We start from the raw sequence: 20,019 nt of genomic DNA, 5'->3' as shown, positions 1-20,019 counted from the left end.
TTAGATAAAGCTTCATGTTTTCCAGTTTGAAAAATAAATTGTATGAAAGAATGTGCCATGTAACATTGTAACATGTAGATAGAAATATTTCCTCTCAACTGAGGCAAATGTATCTATTTTCTATCGAGAAACAGCGGAGCTTAAATCGCAATATTTACTCTCTCCTTTCTTATTGCCCGTTGAACAAACGCTGCATTTGATTCACAGTGGCATATAAATTTTGATGGTAGGTAAGCTTAAAAATGGACAGAACAAATTTGTCGGAACTGCTTCGAATTTTCGTTAATGAAACAAACATTAGAGAATTTCCGATTCGATTGATATTGCTATCATCCACATTCGTTCGTAATGGACATAGTTATTGCTGTTAACATTATTTCATAAATGAGTGACCGTTTTTTGTTTGGGCATCTTAACTGAAAGACATAGTCCTACGTCAAAAATGGTTGTTTTGAAAAGAATACATTACCCGTTCGATTTTGACAATATGAATTTTTAGTACATAACCCAAATCAAATCTTGTCATCCGTGAGTCCAGAGTTTTTAGTCAAAATTTGATTCAAGATTAGTGTCGTATCAAAACATTTGACAAACAAACCATGAAAACTATTACTCACAATGAAACTGACAGTTTTGAAAGTGAATCGTCCGATTCGCCCAATCAAACAAAACACCATCGCCTCTCGTTTTCCAATCGAGAGGAGTTGCGGTGGAATGCGTATCGTCCAATTTCCCAACCACCACCGTGAGATACGATCATGTTCAATAATAATAATTAAGAGCGACTAATTATTGACTAGCAAACGCTCTATGCGCTGTTGTGGGTGAGTAATCACAAATCAAAACAAAGCCATGACGCGCGCTCGCGCAGCAAGTGAAGAGAAAGCGGCGCGAGGGATTAACTCATAAATAAACCATCCAACAGAGTGATAGCAACAGTTTAAATAAACCAGGAAAAAAAGCAGCAAAAAAGCCGCGCGCGAATAAATCTAGCGGTGGCGGCGGAGGTGCCGAGCGTTGCGCGAAAATAACACAAAAAAAGCGTTACTGCAAAAGAATAATCGTTCGGCTGTGTGTGTGTGTTTGTGAGCGAGATGTGAACTCGAATGCAATTCGAGCAAGTGAAAACTGAAAGTAAAAATAAACAGTCAATTCGGAATGCGACTGCGGCGGAGACGTCGGCGACGAAGTGATCGAATGTTTGCGGGACGGAAAGTGGTGCCAATATGCTTCTGCTGAGCGACGACGAGGGGGCGACCAATTTTTCTGTGTGCTGATTGAATTTTGAGCAAGCCACCTTGGAAAAACATTTGTGCGTGTGTGTGGAAGAAGAAAGCAAAGATTGTCGTCAAGAACGCCACGAGAGGGATGATCCAGAAATTGTGTTGAGGTTATTCTCTATTTTTTGTTGTTGCATTTTACAACTAAATAATTGGAACACCACCCCCTACTGAGACACGAAGAGCCGTTATTAATGAACGTCTGGGTAAATATATCATCTTATTTATTGCTATTGTTATATTCGGAAGTATGCTGTTTCTCGTTTTTGTTGCGCTCATTTGTATGCTATTTATATGCCTTGTTTGCGAATAGAGTCTTTACTTGTATTCTGTATGATTGCTTTATTGGTGAACTGTGCCATTTTATTTGCAGAAGTATTTTTGATTCATCGCATTTTCTTCCAAAAACGTCTGCCGGACAATTTTTGGTCAAAAATACAGCATTTGGAACGAAGATACAGCTTATCGGAGCTATGTTTACTGCGTACGATTGTCACCTCATTTGGCTCATTAGAATCTAATACTACACACTTCACTGAACGCCACTTGTCTAATCCGCGATGATAATCTTCTAATTCGTATTGATAATTTTCTATTCTTGTTTCGAAGATAATTCGTACGTGAGGCAGTATGGTCGATAGGCGTCCAACAGCATCACGTATGCACCCAACGCGATGAATCACTCGACCGTCTTCAGGTACTGATCGAACATTTGCAGCCCCATATCTCGCGAAAATTCATCCGACTCCGCATTCAAGATTCCCTCCAGGATGTGGATATGACCGGTCAGTTTCCGTACCGTATCGCTCCTCCCGCTGATCAGCTTCTCGTCCAGAAAGTGTGCCACATCCGCATCGTATTGGTAGGCCTGCTGATGGGTCCCGGACATCTTCCGGTGAATCGAGTGCGCCACGCTCGTCACCAACTTTTCGTATTCCATCGCCAGCTGGAGTGATCCATGCTCGGTGGCGTTCGATGGATCCGCCACGGAACGCAGATCACTGGTGGCGTACTTGTACCCACCACTCAGGGTCGCCGGGAAACCTCGTTTGCTCTGGTACTGCATCGTGTCCAACGCGTCCGACCATGCCTGGTCGGAGATTTTCCGATACAGCCGCTCGAATCCGGGTCGGTTTCGGTCATGTTGTTTGAAGGCCATCGACAGGATCAGGAAGTCGAACGACTGATCCAGCAGGTGACTCGTGATGTCCGCTATGTTGCTCGCGACGTGTTTGTAGCCGGAGAAACGCGAGGTGCATCTACCTGAGATCAAAAAAGATTTCCGACAATGTTTTTTGCAGAATACCTGTCAATTGTTGAACTTTGTTTTTACTTACGCGCATCAGCAATGCACGCCAAATCCACCTGGGTAACGTGGGCGGCCGAGTGCACAAAAACGGTAGCAAAAGTGCCAAAAATTAGTGTTGCTAGCAGAAGCTTCATGGCGATTGGGTTAGCTCAAAATGCGGAATGACTATATGGGTCACTGGACAGGCATGTTTTAAATCAAGTGGGACACAAAAGGAAGCTTATCATTTCAAATGCGTGGGGGCGGGCGGTTCGCTCTATCGCCAAATGGTGTCGAATTTGCTCACAGCTGATTCAAATCACTGTGTGTTGTAGAGACAGGCGGCTACCGCGAGGTGATTAACATCAGCGATGAGAGCGCGCGGGTGTTTGTGAGCTAATTCTTCTTCAACTTCTTCAACTTTTCGTTGGATGATTATGAAATAGGGAACCGATTCGCTCTCACATATCGTACAAGTATGCCAAAATTGCATGCAACTTTGCACGATTTGCTTTATTCCGGGATTAGACCGGGAGCACAACTGTTTCGTTGAATTTATTCATTATTTTATTTGTTTTTTTTTCATTCATACACATCTATTTGAATCTACAATTGAGAATAAATTGAAATGTAAAATGTATTTGTTGTTAACTTAATGTTTTTCTCTTTTTTCTCTATTTGCAGGTAATTATTTCTTCCCTACATTGTCAATGGAATTATGGTACGAAAGTGACGTCTTCAACTTTAGACGAACAACGAGTGAAGGATAGGAATAATAGAATTAATGGATCCATAAAACGCTTGGAAGATATTGAAAAAAAAACATAGGAAGGATGAATTCGAAATTAAACCGCTAAGTTGACATAGAATTACTTTAGGTTATTTGTTGCATATGAAGAATTTAATGTCAACTCGACTGGTCATTAGACGCACCAGATTGCAGTAAAACTTTGCGGGTGTAAAGACATTGGTCGTTGCAGCAACTTTTCACGCTTGAATTCTACAAAAAAAAGACTACGTTTTGAAGAGGGCCAAAGTTTTTTTTCCTAACTTTTCACAATAAATTATAATTCAAAAACTATAATACTTAGAAAATTTTGATCGAGAATGTAATGTAGGAAATTATTTGCAATCACATAAAAACAATACAAAAAGAACCCTATTAATATGGATATGAAATGGAAGGGTTTCACTAGTAGAACACAGTTTTTTATAAAAATAGTAAATTCAAGATGGCGGCCACTTACATATTTTCTCAGAACCCCATCAATATGAATATCAAATGAGAGGGATTGACTAGTGGAGCACAGTTATTTATGACAAATGTAAATCCAATATATTTTTTTCACAACCCCATCAATATGGGTATCAAATAAAAGGGCTTGACTAGTAGAATATAATTTTTAATGAAATTGTAAATCCAAGATGACGGGCACTACAAAATGGCGGATTACATATTTTATCAGAACCCCATCAATATGGATATTAAATAAAAGGGCTTGACAAGTAGAACACATTTTTTTTTACAAAAAATGTAAATTCAAGATGGCGGCCACTACACAATGGCGGATTACATATTTTCTCAGAACCCCATCAATATGAACATCAAATGAAAGGGCTTCACTAGTAGAACACATTTTTTTAATGAAAAATGCATATCCAAGTTGGCAGCCACTACAAAATGGCGGATTTCATTTTGTCTCAGAACCCCATCAATATGGGTATCAAATGATAGGGCTTGACTAGAAGAACACAATTATTTATGAAAAATGCAAATCAAAAATGGCCGCCACCACAAAACAGTGCCATATATTTTTTTTCAAAACCTCATCAATATGGGTGTCAAAAGAAAGTTCTCGACTAGTAAAACATATCAGATAATGAAAAATCCAATTCCAAGGTGGCCGCAGTCCCCAAACAACTAATTACTTTTTAAATGATTTCATTCAGCTTGACCTGTTTCTAAGTATGTTTGAATGTTTGTAGGGTTGTCCCACATTAATAGAAAATTGACCCCGTTCTTGTTGACTGATTGATCTGAAATTTAGAACATACATTTCATTCTACTGTCATTATAAAACTGCGTATTCCATGATCTTGAAAAATTCAATTTGGTCGTCGTTAAAAAAGGGTAGAATGATTTGACTTGGAGAACACGGAACATAATCCATGTATATAAAAATGGATTTCTGTCTGTCTGTCTAATTCTTATTGACTCGGAAATTACTGAACCGATCGACATGAAAAGTGGTATGTAGGGGTTTTTGGGTCCGGGGAAGGTTTTCATGATAGTATGAGCTCCTCCCCTTCCCTAAGGAGGGGAGGGGGGGGGGGGTAGCTGTCATACAAATGAAACAAAAAATTTCTACATTACTCGAGAATAATTCAAGCAAATGAAACGAAATTTGGCATGTGAAGGTTTTGGGGGAAGGGATCTCCGTAGCCACATAAGTTGCGCGTTCGCTTAGTAAGCGATCGATCGTGAGTTCATAACTCAGGGCCCTCATTGACCATCTTTGTGTTGTTACAGAATAGCTACGTCCACGCAATAATCATCAGCGATGGAGATCGATCCACGGTCGAAATAAGATCGATTCATCCATACAACTGCTCTGCTCTGCAAGACACATCGGCCTACTGTTCTATAAATAACTCAACAATGATCAATCAACTCTCTCCGTTGTCCGGTGGTCCAACTGGATAATGGAAGAACAGAAAGAATAACTCTTACGGCTAAATGGCTACTGTGTGAATGTACCATATGTAATGGTATAGAAGGAATACTGGCGAATGGCAACTGTGTAATGTGCTAATTATAGATATGATAACCATGTGACATGTACACGATTAAAATTCGGCTCTGTTACAGCTAAAATACTAATGAGCCTTAAATAAATAAATGGGATAAAAAAAAAAGGTTTTGGGGTGCGATAAATGTTTCTACGGTGGTTAGACACTCCACCCCCCTCTCTAAGGGGGGGCTGCCACACAAATGAAACACAAATTGCTACATTACTCGAGAATTAATCAAGCAAACGAAACCAAGTTTAGCATGTGAAGGTTTCAGGGTACAATAAATGTTTTACGGTAATTGGATTCTCCTCCTTAGTGGTCATTTCTAAGGTGGTTTGATATTCCTTCCCCTCTCTAAAGGGGGGGCTCCCATACAAATGAAACACAAATTTCTGCATTACTCGAGAACTAATCAAGCAAACGAAACCAAATTTGGCATGTGGAGGTTTTAAAATGCAATAAATGTTTCTATGGTTGTTCGACACTCCTCCCCTCTCTTAGGGTGGGCTGTTATACAAATGAAAAACAAATTTCTGCATAACTCGAAAACTAATCAAGCAGATGGAGCCACATTTGGTATGTGAAGATTTTAGGGGGCACGAAATGTTTCTATGGGGAATAAACACTCCTCCCCCCTCTCTAAGGAGTGAAGAGGGGAAGGGTCTGTTTTTATTCTATCATGTTTTCTGTTTTTAGTAAATTTAGTTTTTAGTAAATTATCTGTATCATTAGTATACTTAAATAAAATCTTAAATATTTTTTTTTTATTTTTATTTCGTACCAAACTTTTTTCGGAATATTTTGATAATATGGCCGGGGTTCTGCCAAAACTAACCAAGCGCCAAAAACATTATTTTGAGATATTTCAATTTGAAGTTTGGGTTCCCACTAATTGACTAGTAATCTAATATATCATTTTACCGCTCAGGTGCTACAAACAGGATGTCAAACATAATACTACTTTTCATGCTGTAAGCCCACATCTTCGTCAAATTTTTGATTCAGAACCTTTGGAAATATGAAAAAAAACTGCTTGACACGCAAAACTTCGTTCTCTTTGCAGTCAGAGAGAACCATGTACATGCTAGTCATTAACATAATATCATTACACAACACATTAGTTTTTTCGCAACAGCTCTTGACTAATTTCATGAATGGTATATATTTTGACTCATTTTTGCTGTTTTTTTTTACAAAATAATATCTTAATGAATGAAAACAAATTGATTGAGGAATGCATTACACTTGGTTAGTTGTGGTTGAACACAATTTTGAAAAATGCAGATCAGCGCTTTTACACTTCATCGCAGCCCTTAGGCTGTCTTACTTACCAGATCTCGATCCAACCAGATCCAATGGTGTAAGTAACTCTATTTTGAAAAAAATGGCGCTTGGTTCGTTTTGGCAGAACCTCGACCATATACTGTATTCTATTAGTTAAATCATTTCATTTGATACCAATATTGAGGGGATTGCAAAAAATACATAGTCGACCAGTTTGTGGCGGCGACCTTCTCAAATTTATGGTGTTCATCTACACTACATATATTGTATTCTTCAAATCAAGCCATTCAGCCATTTTACAGCGGCAGCCAAATTGAATTTTTCAAGATCATTGAATACGCCATTTGCCATTTTGTAGTGGCCACCATCTTAGATTTGCATGTTTCATAAATAACTGTATTCTACTAGTCAAGCCCTTTCATTTGATACCCATATTGATGGGGTTCTGAGAAAATATATAATCCGCCATCTTGGATTTGCATTTTTCATAAATAACTGCATTCTACTAGTCAAGCCGACCGAAATTTTAGACTCGATTATCCGGAGTATTTTATTTTTGATTTTCGGATATTTTAAATAATTTGTATAATACTTCAAATGAAATACCCATATTAGCTATTCAATATGGAAGTATTATACAAATTATTCAAAATTTCCGAAAATCAAAAATAAAATACTCCGTATAATCGAGTCTAAAATTTCGGATAATCGAGTCCGACATGTATTCGAAAAAATATAACTCAGAGAGGGTTGGTCCGATTGGTTTGGAGTTTTTCGTAATGTTTTTATTGGGGCTATATTGAGGACTGTTAAAACCTTTTCATTTTATTTCGGAAATAACACTTAAACTCAATTTTCTCAGATAGGGTGTTTTTGATTTTATGTTATTTTTTTATTTGTTGCAACGGATGGATAGAATCTCGAACTGCAAAACATTGACCAAATGGATCGAAATTGACCCATTCCTTGAACGGATGGTGATTAGGGATGGGAAAAACTTCTTTGATGATATGAAATCGGCATCAAATGTTTTGACAATCGACGCTGTAACAAAATCGTCCATTTGATTGAATATCCCAACTTTTTTTTAACGTTATATCGAACATATGATGAGGTGAGAAAAGAATGATAAAAATCGTCTTGCTTCTGCTCAGACGTATTATCCCTTATTTCTGGTATATCATGTATTCATCATTTTAAACTATTTTATTTCTGAGAAGATCGTAATATTCATCGCGGTTTTATTTTTTTCCTGGGCAAAAATCGACATCAGTCGTCAATTTGAGCTTCATTCTTCACTCGAATGCTTCTCCATCAATTCCTTGAACTCTTTCTCGAAGCAGTCGTAAATCCGGAAAGCCATCAAGCACTCATTCTCCTCATCAGCGTCCACTTTCTTTTCCGCTTCATCGAGGCAGTGCTTTTGCTCTTCGCTCAACTCCTCTGCCGGGGAGGAGTTGTCTTTGAGTTCCTTAAGCACCTCTTTGATATTCTCCCTGTTAGCTTTGTTGCCATTTTCCTCAAACAGATTCAACGACTGCCCGATGCATTGCATCAAACAGTGCGTGGTCTTCTCCTCTGACGGGAACTCCAACGCAAGGAAAGATTTTTCTAACTCTTCACTGATTTCCACCTTCGGCTTGCACTCATCTACCAGTGATTTTATGGTGTGTGATGATGAAACCTGTGGACAAGAGCGCTCTAACTCAATTCACGGATGTTCTTTCAATTTCTTGAGAACTCTTACCAATGCCACCAAAGCTAACGCCAAGATGCATCTCGCAACGAATCCCATCCTTAAGTTTGGGTTCTCCACCGTTAGAACAACTTTCCGACGTCGAATGAGAGGTTCTCATTTGGGTCGGGGGGTTTTATAGCTTCTACCGAGAATTGACATTTGATAAATGACCCTCAATTGTTTGGCGGGAAATGATCGACTCACGTGCGAAAGTTCGACTCTCGACTTACGGTGTCTGCTAATCAGCGGCAGTAATTCCGCCTCCATGCATCAAATTGATTACCCTGGGCATTGTGTTGTGATCGTTGAAGTAAATTTCCTCAAGCTCTCAGGGCAGAAAAAAATAATCGCGGAAAAAAGTTTCGTTCACATTTAATTGAACAAACGCGCGCGAGGAAGGGAGGTTGGGCAGTGATTGACAAATCATTTGTCTCCTGTCAAAATCATGTCACTCTCGAAGCGCGCCAACTGCGGCTGTAATGTCAAACTCCAGAGACGACGACGTAACTGGTCTTGGGTGAGAAGAAATAAAGTATAAAATTGCTTTTGCTGCACACATACAGGCATTCCCACCCAGCAACTTATTTCCAAGTAGATTTTTCTAGCGGCAAAGGCAGCAGCAGCAGTTACAATATCCCATAAATAAGTGCAGTAATTTTTGCTCACCCGTTGCTGCTCTTTTTTTTTGCTGCGCTCCTCTGTGCGCCATATTCGATGCCGTGTGGCGCTTCGACGCGATAAGGCAATGAGCGCGGCGGCGGAGGAGCATCATTGGCTAAGTCGAGAAAACGCGACGCGTGTACACAGAATGCAATAATGATAAGTGCAACCACTACAACTCCGCCAACAGCCAATCCAGCTGGAAAACGAATCGCAGTGAATCGTTGAAACAGAAAGAAATAAAGTTGCCTAAAGTCGTGGATGATACCTGTTAGAGAGGGGGTGGGATGGGCAGCAACGGCGCATCTCACGGTTTGTATCCTTCTTTATGGAAGGATACAGTGTCGACCGATTGATTTGGAACCAGTAGCTAAATGTTGGTGGAATTCGGAAAACATAATCTGAATCTGAAATGTGAATGTACATTTAGAAACTCGAAACTTACTTGAAATTTTAAAGATTTTTTTTTATATTCTTAAATTTTCCAAAAAAAATATTTTAAATTGAATTTGAGATTTTTTCATGATTTTCTTGATTCAATTTTTCGAGATTTTTGGAGACTCTTGAGACCCTTTGGAATCGTTAATTATTCTTCGGGCTCTTATGAGAATTTTAGAGATTCTTTGAAAATTTCCGTGAATCTCTGAGATTCTTCGAGGTTCTTTAAGGTTCTTTGCAGCATTTCGTGATTCTTTTAGACTTTTTCAGGACCTTTGAGGTTGTTCGAGACTTCATGGGATTTTCTCAATATCAGAAACTTCTAGACTCGCAGCAAATTGTTTGAACTCTTGAAATAATCTGTGAAATCTGGAACTAACAAATAATCTTCAAATTATTTGGGATCAAGATTATCAGGAAATCTTCAATAGTCAGCGAGATACTTCCAGAGTTTAGAATATCGTTGCAATGCTCCAAAATTTGTTCGATTTCTAAGCTATTCTTGAAATCACCTGTGAAATTTAAGTCCTAAAAATTTTCCATGAGTTTATTTTTAATTTCTATTTCTTCAATTCTTCGAGAATATCACTAGAAATCTGAGAACCAGCTTTCATTGGTATTCTTCCAAATCGTTTGACATTCTCTGAAATGTTCTGATATTTATTTTCATTCAGCGCGATTATGAGATTCTTCGAAATAACTTGAGATTTTTCTAGACTCTTCGGATGTTTTCAATTTTTAAAGACATTTTGAGTTCCGAAATTAGTTAGGATTCTTTGATTTATTTCAATTTTTTTACATCATCAGTGTAATCTGGAGCTTAGTAATAGACGAATTTCATGCCAACTCGTCTTAGGAGTTGGCAGCAGATAGTAATGAAACGTTGTGGGTGTAAAGACATGGGTCATTTAAGCAACTTTGCATACTTGAAATATTCGAAAAACAATTAGGCTACTTTTTGGAAATAGCCAAATTTTTTTTCTTAATTTTTACAAAAATTTATAACCTCAAAATTATGATACATACAAAATACTCGTCAAAAGATGAAATGTAGGAAATTGTTTAAATTTTCAAAAAAAAAATTTGGAAAAAAATTTCGCTGACAAAAAAGTTATTTGAAAAATTAAAATTCATTTTTCTCAAAAACGTATATTTTTTAAATATATTTTTGGGAATTTTATATATGAATATATGATTAGCCCTCACAATTTCCAACAAGCCGTCCATACATCGGAAGATGCGCACTTTTACAAGGAAAACATTTTTTGAACAACAACTTTTTCATGTTTTCTATGAAAAAAATACAACTTATCGTAATTTCAAGATAGCGCTACAGTGTATTCGACGAAGTTTTAGATCTTGTTAAAATATAAACTTTTGTCGATGACATCAACTGTCTATCTTTTAAAGTTTTTGGAATATAAGTCATTTTTGTATGAAGACTCCTGAAAAAAATAATGTTTCGCTCGTAAGATTTTTGTGTGTAAATTCTCACGTATGACATGTTCTTGACATGTTTCTAAATAGAGAAAAGTTAGTACAGCATTTGAAATGCGATAATTTATACAAAAAAAAGTTACGAGTTAAACATTAATAGCTTTTTTTCAGAGAAAATCATGATAAAGTTGTTGTTCGAAAAACTTTTTCGATGTAAATGTGCCCATCGTCTGATGTATGGAAAACTTGTTGGAAATTTTAAGGACTATTTATATCTATTTTTTTCTGAATTTTGAAAGCATATGTTTTCGAGAAAAATGAATTTTAATTTTCAAAATATTTTTTTTTAATAATTTTTTTTTCCAAATTTTTTTTCCAAATTTTTTTTGGATAATTTTTAATGAAAACCAAAATAATTTCCTACAATCCATTCTTTGACTAAAATTTTGTAGGCCTCATATTTTTTGTAGGGTTTTTTTTTCATTTTATGTTTTATTCAACTTTTTTTTTTAATCATAATTTAAAAACTATAACATCTACAGAAAGATGGTCAGAGTATTGTTGTTAGAAAAGTTGTTAGAAAAACTTTTTCCCTGTAAATGTGCCCCTCTTCCGATGTATGGACGACTTGTTGGAAATTTTAAGGGCTATTCATATATATAATTTTGAGAATTTAAAAAAAAATACGTTGTTGAGAAAATTGAATTTTCATTTTAAAAATAGTTTTTTCTTCAGCGAAATTTTTTTCCAATTTTTTTTTTGGAAAAACAATTTTTCTACATTTCATCCTTTTACATGCGTATTGTAGGTATCATAGTTTTTAAGTTAGAAATTTTTATAAAAAATTAAGAAATAAAATTTGTTTTTTTCCAAAGAGTAGTCTAATTATTTTTCGAATATTTCAAGTATGCAAAGTTGCTTAAATGACCCTATCTTTACACCCACAACGTTTCACTGCTATCTGATATGGTGCTGCCAACGGCCAGTCCAGTTGGCATGAAATTCGTCAAAACTCTTCAAAATTCTTTCAGGTTGAGATTTTTTGAGATTTTCTGAGAATCTTTGATATTTATCGAGAGCGTAAGAAATTCTTGAGAATCTTCAAGATCGAATTTCGAAGGATCTTTTTTTATTTTTCAAGTATCTTTTACTGAATCGTATCTTTGAGATTCTTCAAAATTCTTCGCGAACTTTTGAGATTATTCGAAACATTCTTGAATTTTTTAAGAATCACGAAAATTATCTGTGGCCTTCGGAGTCACTTGTGAATCCAGAATTAGCATTTCTCGTTCCGATTCTTCGAGCTCTTTTGAAAATATTCGATATTCTTAGAAATTATTTCACATTTTTTAAGAATCTCTGATATTTTTCGAGGTAGAAATTTTCGATTGAAAAAACGGTTAAATCAAAGTCAAAGAAGAAAATAAAAGGCAAAGAAGGCTGCGTTCGTATTGTAACTTATTCTATTGTATCTGGTCTGGTTATGTTGGATTAAGAAGCATCCGATTGTGATCATTTGGTGTACAATTCGTAATTTTTATACAAATAATCTATAAGAGAATATTATAATGTCTAAATGTATTGACAGTTGAAAATATGAAGAATTAAAAGATTATATCTATTAACATTGTTCAGTCCCTGAAGAGAGAAACATTGGTTCGCAAATCTTTTTGTGATTCTTCTCCCTGCTACCATAGCGAACTAGCAGCGATTAGCAACCAGTAATTTTCCAACCGCGAAGCAGTAAAGAACAAGACAGAATCATAGAAGAGAGTGAAGCAAACCGGTGAGCGTGTCGAAACGTGTTTCTTCCACCACAATATCGAGGAGTGATAGTTGTAGAATCCTGTTAGTCAGTGAAATAAAGGACATCGCAAACTGCTCCCAAAAGTGTTTCTGCTGTAAACTTTGCAAGTTCAAGCGTCCATTGGAACGTTTCCCCCAGCGAAACGGTGAACCATCCGACCAGAGCCTCCACTCTCGAGACTATCGAATCAACAAACATCGTGATTATTATCAAATTTAAATACTATATATTGCTATATATTAATATATTGCGAAAAACTTGTTATAAAGAATATTGAAAGCAAAACCGCTGCGGTCCGCAGAATCTATGGAAGAGTTAAACTTGACCCGTAACTTGCATATACCTGAACGTCACTCATCTATGATGTAATTTTACAAATGCTTTGAGTTACTTGGAATAACTGGTGAAATCTGAGACCTACATATCATTCATATCGTTTGGAATTTTTTGAAACTCTGTGAGAATATCAAAACTCTTTGAAATTCTTCGAGATTATTCGATTTTTTTTTCAATATTTTTGGACTATTTTCTATTCGATCCTTCAGGGATTCTGAAATTCGCAAATGAAATCTCTCTCTCCCACTCTGTATTCTGGGACCCGGGAATATTCTTCGAGATCCTTCCTATGCGATTTTTTGACAGTTTCCATGATGTTGAATGTTTGAGAATCTTTAAGTTTATCTGGATTGTTTTCGATAATCTTGGAGTTCTCAGATTATTTGGGATTTTTGAAAATCCTTTGTGAAACCTGGGAGTCAAAAATTTTTTGAATGTTCTTTCAAATCATTTGAAAATCTTTTTTTCTGTGGATCTTCAATATTCTGCGTTAGAATTTCAAAATTCTTCGAAACTGCTCGAGAAAATCTTCGAGATTCACCGATATTCTTGAAGATTTTCTTGATATTTCGAGTTTTTGAGATTCTTCGAGATTTATTTATACTGTCTTTGATTCTTGAAATTATTTTTAAAATCGGAGACACCGAAATTTCTTCTGAAATTTGTTGAACTGTTTGAATTTTTTAGATGTTTTTTATAAGATTGGAATATTCAAGGAGATTCTCGAAGGTTCTTTGGAAATCTATTAGAATCTTCATGTAAGCATATTTACGGCTCTGGAATTTTATTTTTATTTTTGTAGATTCTAAAGATTTTATCAGATTCTTCGAGAAATGCTAAAATTTTTAGATGTTTTTTCAGTTTCTCAAAATCTCTTGTGAAATTTGATACCCAGCCACTTTATTTTGAATTCTTCCAAATACCTTTGGGATTTTATGTATATTTTCAATAGCCAGCAAGATTATTTGAAACTTTCTTTTCGGAAGTTTTCGTGAATTTTAGGAGGTCTTCTAGCTTCTTCGATATTTTTTCAATATTTTTGGGAAAAAATATTTGAGATTCTCTGAGATTCTTTTAGGTTTTTTTTTTTGAGAATATCGAAATTACTCGCGAAATCTGGGATTTTGTAAAATTCTTTTAAATCGTTTAAAATATTCGTCTAGATTTTCTGAGTATCTGAGACTCTTCGAGATTATTGAAGAGAGATTTTTGGAATATTCTTGAAATTTTCGGAGAACGTTGAAAATTTCTCGAGATTCGTTGATATTTTTTCAAATCGTTTGAGATATAATTGATATTTTCGGAGGATTGTTGTTATTTAGCCAAAACCTTGATGATTGTTTTTTTATTTTTTAATAATTGAAACTTTCGAAGAATCTTTGAAATTCTTTGTGTGCAGACGTCAGGCAGAGAAGTAAAATAGCTCAATTGCGTCACCGACCAAAGCCTTTGGTTAAATTGTAGGGTAAATTTGAAAAAAATATATATTTTCTTTTCTTTTGTTTTTAAATATTTAGACGTTTTGATTTTTTTTATTCGTTTATATTTTGCGATTCTTTCAGATGGTTTAAATCATTAACTTACAATTTTCAAACAACTTTTTTTTTGAGATTCCTCCAAATCGTTTGAAATTTTTTGGGATTTTGTGAGGTTCGTTTTTAATTTAGCAAGATTCTCTGAGATTCCTTGAAATTTATCGCGGTTAGTTGAGAGTTACCTTCAGAAATTCTTTGAGATATCTGTTATTCATGAAAAGCGAGACTCTTGAGATTTGTCGAGAATCACTCAGATTTTTCGAGATTAGTTGAGATTTTTCCATTTTTTCGAGTTTTGAGTTTTTTGAGAATCCTTCATATTTATCAAGGTTTTATCAGGCGCTTCGAGATTCTACAAGAAATTTCATCGAATGCATCCCTTAAACTTTTTGTAAGTCGAACCACAATCTCATATAGGGGTTTTTTTTATTGATTTTTTTTTTCAATTTATAATGTTTTATTCTGATTTATTGATTTTTCGAGATTTTGAGATTTTTTCGCTTTGTTTGAATTACTTAAAATGAATTATGAAACTCACAGTTTTCGAAGAACATCATTTGAGATTCTCTCAAATCTTCCGAAATTTTATGTGTTTTATAGGGTGCTTGCAAACCCGTTGAACTTCGCCCCACCAGAAAGTAATATTTTTAGTTTTCTTCTGAAACTGTGTTTTTCGTTCATTCACGATCGAGAACAGACGATGACTCACGAATCCCAATTGCTGAAAGAACGAAATGATCTTCATTGTGCATCAAATCCATCATTATTCCCACACAAAAAAATTAACACGAAACTCAATGTCGTCAACGTTTATTCCAAATGAAGAAAGGAACCTCAACTGCGCAATCGTTGTTTTATAACTCACTTTCCACTGTAGAACATATACGTAATTGATTTTTTTTCTAATTTTTCAATTTTTTCAGTACTCTCCTATGGAATTTGCATACCGAGCTCGCAGTTTTATATATAATATATTTGGCAAGATTCACTAAAACTTTTCACAATCCTCGAAATTTTTCGAAGATTTATGGAGTTCTTTGAGATTCTTTGAGATTTTGGTTTATATTACTGGAAAAGCTTCGAGATAAGTAGAGACTCTATGAGATTCTTCGAGATTAGTTGAGGTTCTCTGAAATTCTCTGAAATTCTTTTAATTAATTTGAGACTCTTCGATATCTCTTTCAAGATATTTTTTTAAGAGATTCTTGAGATCCTTCGATATCTCTTTCAAGATAATTCTTCGAGATTCTTGAGATCCTTCGAAAATATTTGAGATTTTTCCAGATGATTTAAGATTCCCTGAGATTCTTCCAATTTCTTGGATATTTTCTAAGGATCTTTTATCAACAGCAAAGTTCTTGTGATTCTTCGAATAACTTAAAGATTCTTCGAGATTTTTCCGATCTTTCCGATATTAGAGGGATTAGATTTGGCTAGAATTTATTGATATTTTTTTTTAATTAGTTGAATTTTGCTGAGTTATTTTCAACTTTTTTGAGTTTCTTTGAAATATTTCATATTCATGTAGATTTTATGAGAATCTTTGAGATTTATTTGATTTTCTTTCAGATTACTTGAAAATTTCCCATTTTTTTCAATCTTCTAAGAATTTTTTATACTTATCAAGATGCTTTCGAACTTTGTTGAGATTTATTGAGTTTCTTAGAGATTTTTTGAGATTTTGCTGATATTTTGGAGAGATTTGTTCGAGACTTTGAGATTCTTGAAATTATTTGTAAAATCTGAGGATCAGAAATTTTCTCTGGAATTATGTGAATTTCAATTAAATTTGTTAATCCTGCACTTGTGAAAAAACGATGACATCGAGCCTGGCTTGTGGTGCTTTTGTATATCTGAGGACACGCAGATGCCCATCAGAGTAGTGACATGATTCGATACGCGTTTGAAATCTGGCTGACTGCCCTTGCTATTGGAAATCTATTGCAGCGTAATTTTTTTGAAATTTTTTAATATTTTTTTATTAAATATCGATATTTTGAGAGCGATAAATTTACTCGTTTATACTCCAACACATTGCTTCAGACAACCTACAACCAATCAATTCACACGCCCAAGCCTTAATAATGGTGAACCTATTGGGAAGGATGGAGTCATATTCACACACCCAATAGATCAACTGTTTCTAAAATTTCCGAGTCGTTCCATTCTAGGGTCTCCACATGAACTTTCAAAATTAATATTTTGAATTGTTCAATGCTTGTTCTTCGACCACATTTTTATACCTCCTGAAAGACACGCGAAGTTGTCCAAAGCATTTTGTTCTACACTGTCTCCAAGTAGAAGTATTACCTCTTAGAGCGCTATTCGCTACTCGTTCGTCTGGCCGTCGCGTCCCTCTCGCGCGCCATCATTATTTGTTGATGCAAGCCTGTACTGTTGTTGATAGGAGTCAAAGTCGTCACGAACGAGGGACGACTTCCCTGTAATCTCATCAACGAATAAGGAGGCTTACTGGTTCAGTTCAAATGCAACCTCCGAGGTGCAGAATGTGCATCCACGTTGGCGTTGGCGTCGATCGAGCCCATTGAACCCATTTCAAGTGTCGTTTTGGTAATCTTATTTCTCTCTCTCTCTTTCTCACTTGTAGCAACAAAAATTCCTGAAAAGACCATCAGACGACGTCGACCCCGTCACCGACTCGTACGAACCACCGGTCAAGCTTCAGCACAACGGCTCGGAGAATTTGACCAAGTTCTCGGTGGAGATCGTTCAACAGCTCGAGTTTACGACGTCGGCGGCCAACTCCCAGCCGCAGCAGATCAGCACGAACGTGACGGTGAAGGCACTGACCAATGCGTCCGTCAAGAGCGAGGGTTCCAGTCCATCAGTCCACCAGCAGCAGCAGCAGCAGAGCCAGCAGGGACAAGGTCCTGGAGGTGGTGGCGGAGGAAATGGGAACGGTAATGGTGGACCATCCGGAGGTGGAAACAACCCAGCGCAATCCCCACACCTGCATGACCTTGGCCACATCGTGGACTTCAAGCAGGAGCCAGAGAACGAATTCGCTGACCTGTCGGCGGCCCTCGAGAAGGACGCGGCTGCTAATGGGCATTTCCCGGGCCTGTCGGACCTCATCGGTGACGACACGAACGACGAGAGCGACACGTTCAAGGATCTCATATCGGACCTGTCGGACTTCCATTCCGATTTCCTGGACTTTGAGGAGAAACCACAAACTCAGCAGCCCATGCAGTCGCACCCATCACAGCAGCAGCAGCAGCAGGGTCCCCAGCAGATGTTGCATGCCCAGCAACAGCAACAGATCGAGGTGAAGCAAGAAACCTGTATCAAACAAGAACATCCCAGCCCTGGAATGTTGGACAATATGGGCATCAAACGAGGCAGTCCTGTAACGCAACAATTTCCTAACGCCTACAACGACGGCTTGGGGCCGAAGCGGGGTCCCTATGGAAACCCCCAGAATGGCCCCATGTCCGAGTTGTCACCCGCTGCACAAACCCTCAAACATATGGCTGAGCAGCATCAGCACAAAAACGCCATGGGCATGGGATATCCTCGCGGACCCCAGCCACCAAACCCACAGAGACCACCGTATTCCGAGTTCAATCAGTTCTCCAACCAGGACTTTATGGGCAATCCTACGGCGGGTGGCGGTGTCGGTGGGGGAGGCGGTGGCACCGGTACCGGGATTGGGCCTGGAGGAAACCCGGTTGGAAATCAGTTCCACAAGGGTAACGTGTCACCGTTCCCGGGAGCTGACCTGATCAAACAAGAGCTCTACTCCCCGCAGAACGAATTTGATCTCAAGCCCCAGCTGAATCGGTTGCCTCCGCAGATGGGTGGTCCTGGTCAGAAGATGGGTCCCGGACCGGGCGGATTCAACAAACCAACTCAACAACAACAGCAGCAGCAACAATACTCGCCATACGGATCGCCAGTCGGGGGAATGCCTAACCATGGCAGTCCTCATGGGCCCGGTTATATTCCACCTCGGGGGCCAGGACCTGGAGCTGGCGGCGGAGGAGGTGGTGGCGTGGGAGGTGGCGTTAATGGTGGCGGTGGTGTTGGTGCCGGAGGAGGCGGAGGAGGCGGTGGCGGAGGTGGTGGCTGTAATGGAAATGGTCCAGGAAATGGCGGTAATGGTGGCGGCGGTGGCGGTAGTAACGGTGTTCCTCCGAGGGGAGGACCGATGGGAGGCGCAGCGAATGCGACGATGTTGCAGATGAAGCAGACGCAGCAGTTGCATATCAGCCAGCAGGGACCCGGTGGACACGGAATACAGGTTAGTGGAGCTCGCTATGCTCTCATGTTGTCTAGTATTCATTCTATATACGGGGTATTACGGGGACATTGATGTTTAAGTTGAAATTTGGCTCTCTTCGACAGATAATTACGGTATATAGTTCGTTGGAGGAAGTCCAATCGGGAAGTCCTATTCCGAATCAATGATAATCTGACGAATGTTGTTGTCTAATGCGTCAATCGCCTACGACTTATCACGTAGACCAGAGACTTCAGATGAACAAATTTTCGAACTTGCAATAGCTTCATTTACCTTCCAATTTTTAAGTTTTACGGAAGAAACATTATAAAATTCCGTAATTTAGAAAACTCATGTGTTTCCTTTTTTTTTGTACTCTACTTTCGGCCAACTGTTACTATCATTTCTTGGCAAGGTCGGTGTAAAGATAGGAGTGCACACATAAGACACCTAAGGTAAGAAAGAGAGCGAAAGAGAGAGAAATAGAAAGAGACGGTGAGAGAAAGAGAAAGGAAGAAAGAAAAAGAGGAAGAGATAAATAGAGAGACAAGAGAGAAAAATGAAGAGAGAATTAGAGAGAAAGAGCGAGAAAGAAATACAGATAGAAACTGGGAGAGACAAGGAGAAAAAGGAAGATAGAAAGATAGAGGAATATAGAGAAAGAGAGAGGAAGAGAGAGAGAAAAAGAGGAATGAGAAAGATAGAAAGAGAGAGTCTTGGATTTTAGAGATTCTGAATTCATGCAGTTCATTCACCTTCAGCCTAGTAAAGGTCAATTTAGAAAATAACCTGAACTATCAGCCTTGAAAAAGGTCAGAAAAAAGGTACTCATCATCGCCCTTGACTATTTGCTAGCTAGATGATTGCCAAATCGTAATTGACCGATCGTTTCGCTGAGGTAGCTGACTGGCAGGTGAATCACACAGGGATGGGGCTTTTTTTATCTCTTTTGTTTATTTCAGGCTCATTAGCATTTTTTAGCTGTAACAGAGCCGAAGTTTAATCGTGTACATGTCACATGTTTACCATATCTATAATTAGCACATTACACAGTTGCCATTTTTTCGGCCTTAGAGTATTCCCTTCTATACCATTGCATATCAGCAATTCCAAATGAAATCGACAAATGACAAAACATGAGTATTTTTGATTCGAATGAAAGTGTGTATTCCGTTTGGGT

At 37.6% G+C, this 20,019-nt stretch overlaps 3 protein-coding genes across 11 annotated transcripts in view; 1 reads left to right on the top strand and 2 right to left on the bottom strand.

Moving 5' to 3' along the window:
- LOC129770865 (neurogenic protein mastermind) overlaps positions 1-20,019 on the top strand; it is a 319,388-nt gene that overhangs the window by 207,307 nt on the left and 92,062 nt on the right. For 6 of the 9 annotated variants that reach the window (XM_055774012.1, XM_055774007.1, XM_055774010.1 and 3 more), the window contains one exon: positions 17,205-18,860. In XM_055774012.1, the coding sequence (XP_055629987.1) occupies positions 17,205-18,860 (1,656 nt within the window). Of the gene's footprint in view, positions 1-800; positions 1,487-17,204; positions 18,861-20,019 lie in introns of all 9 variants that reach the window. The other 3 variants (XM_055774016.1, XM_055774014.1, XM_055774013.1) reach the window with 3 other exon arrangements.
- On the bottom strand, positions 1,487-2,733 carry LOC129770868 (soma ferritin-like). The gene is made up of 2 exons (XM_055774018.1): positions 2,618-2,733; positions 1,487-2,543 (listed from the first exon to the last, which is right to left on the bottom strand). The coding sequence occupies exons 1-2, from the start codon at positions 2,721-2,723 to the stop codon at positions 1,960-1,962; spliced, it is 690 nt and encodes a 229-aa protein (XP_055629993.1). The 5' UTR covers positions 2,724-2,733; the 3' UTR covers positions 1,487-1,959.
- Positions 7,450-8,506, bottom strand: LOC129770870 (general odorant-binding protein 99b-like). Its single transcript, XM_055774021.1, has 2 exons — positions 8,393-8,506; positions 7,450-8,329 (listed from the first exon to the last, which is right to left on the bottom strand). The coding sequence occupies exons 1-2, from the start codon at positions 8,438-8,440 to the stop codon at positions 7,934-7,936; spliced, it is 444 nt and encodes a 147-aa protein (XP_055629996.1). The 5' UTR covers positions 8,441-8,506; the 3' UTR covers positions 7,450-7,933.

The sequence above is a fragment of the Toxorhynchites rutilus genome, chromosome 2 (assembly GCF_029784135.1).
Source record: "Toxorhynchites rutilus septentrionalis strain SRP chromosome 2, ASM2978413v1, whole genome shotgun sequence".
Taxonomy (NCBI): Eukaryota; Metazoa; Arthropoda; class Insecta; order Diptera; family Culicidae; genus Toxorhynchites; species Toxorhynchites rutilus.
The sequence above is the reverse complement of the archived record's forward strand: the minus strand, read 5'-3'. Positions and strand labels throughout refer to the sequence as shown.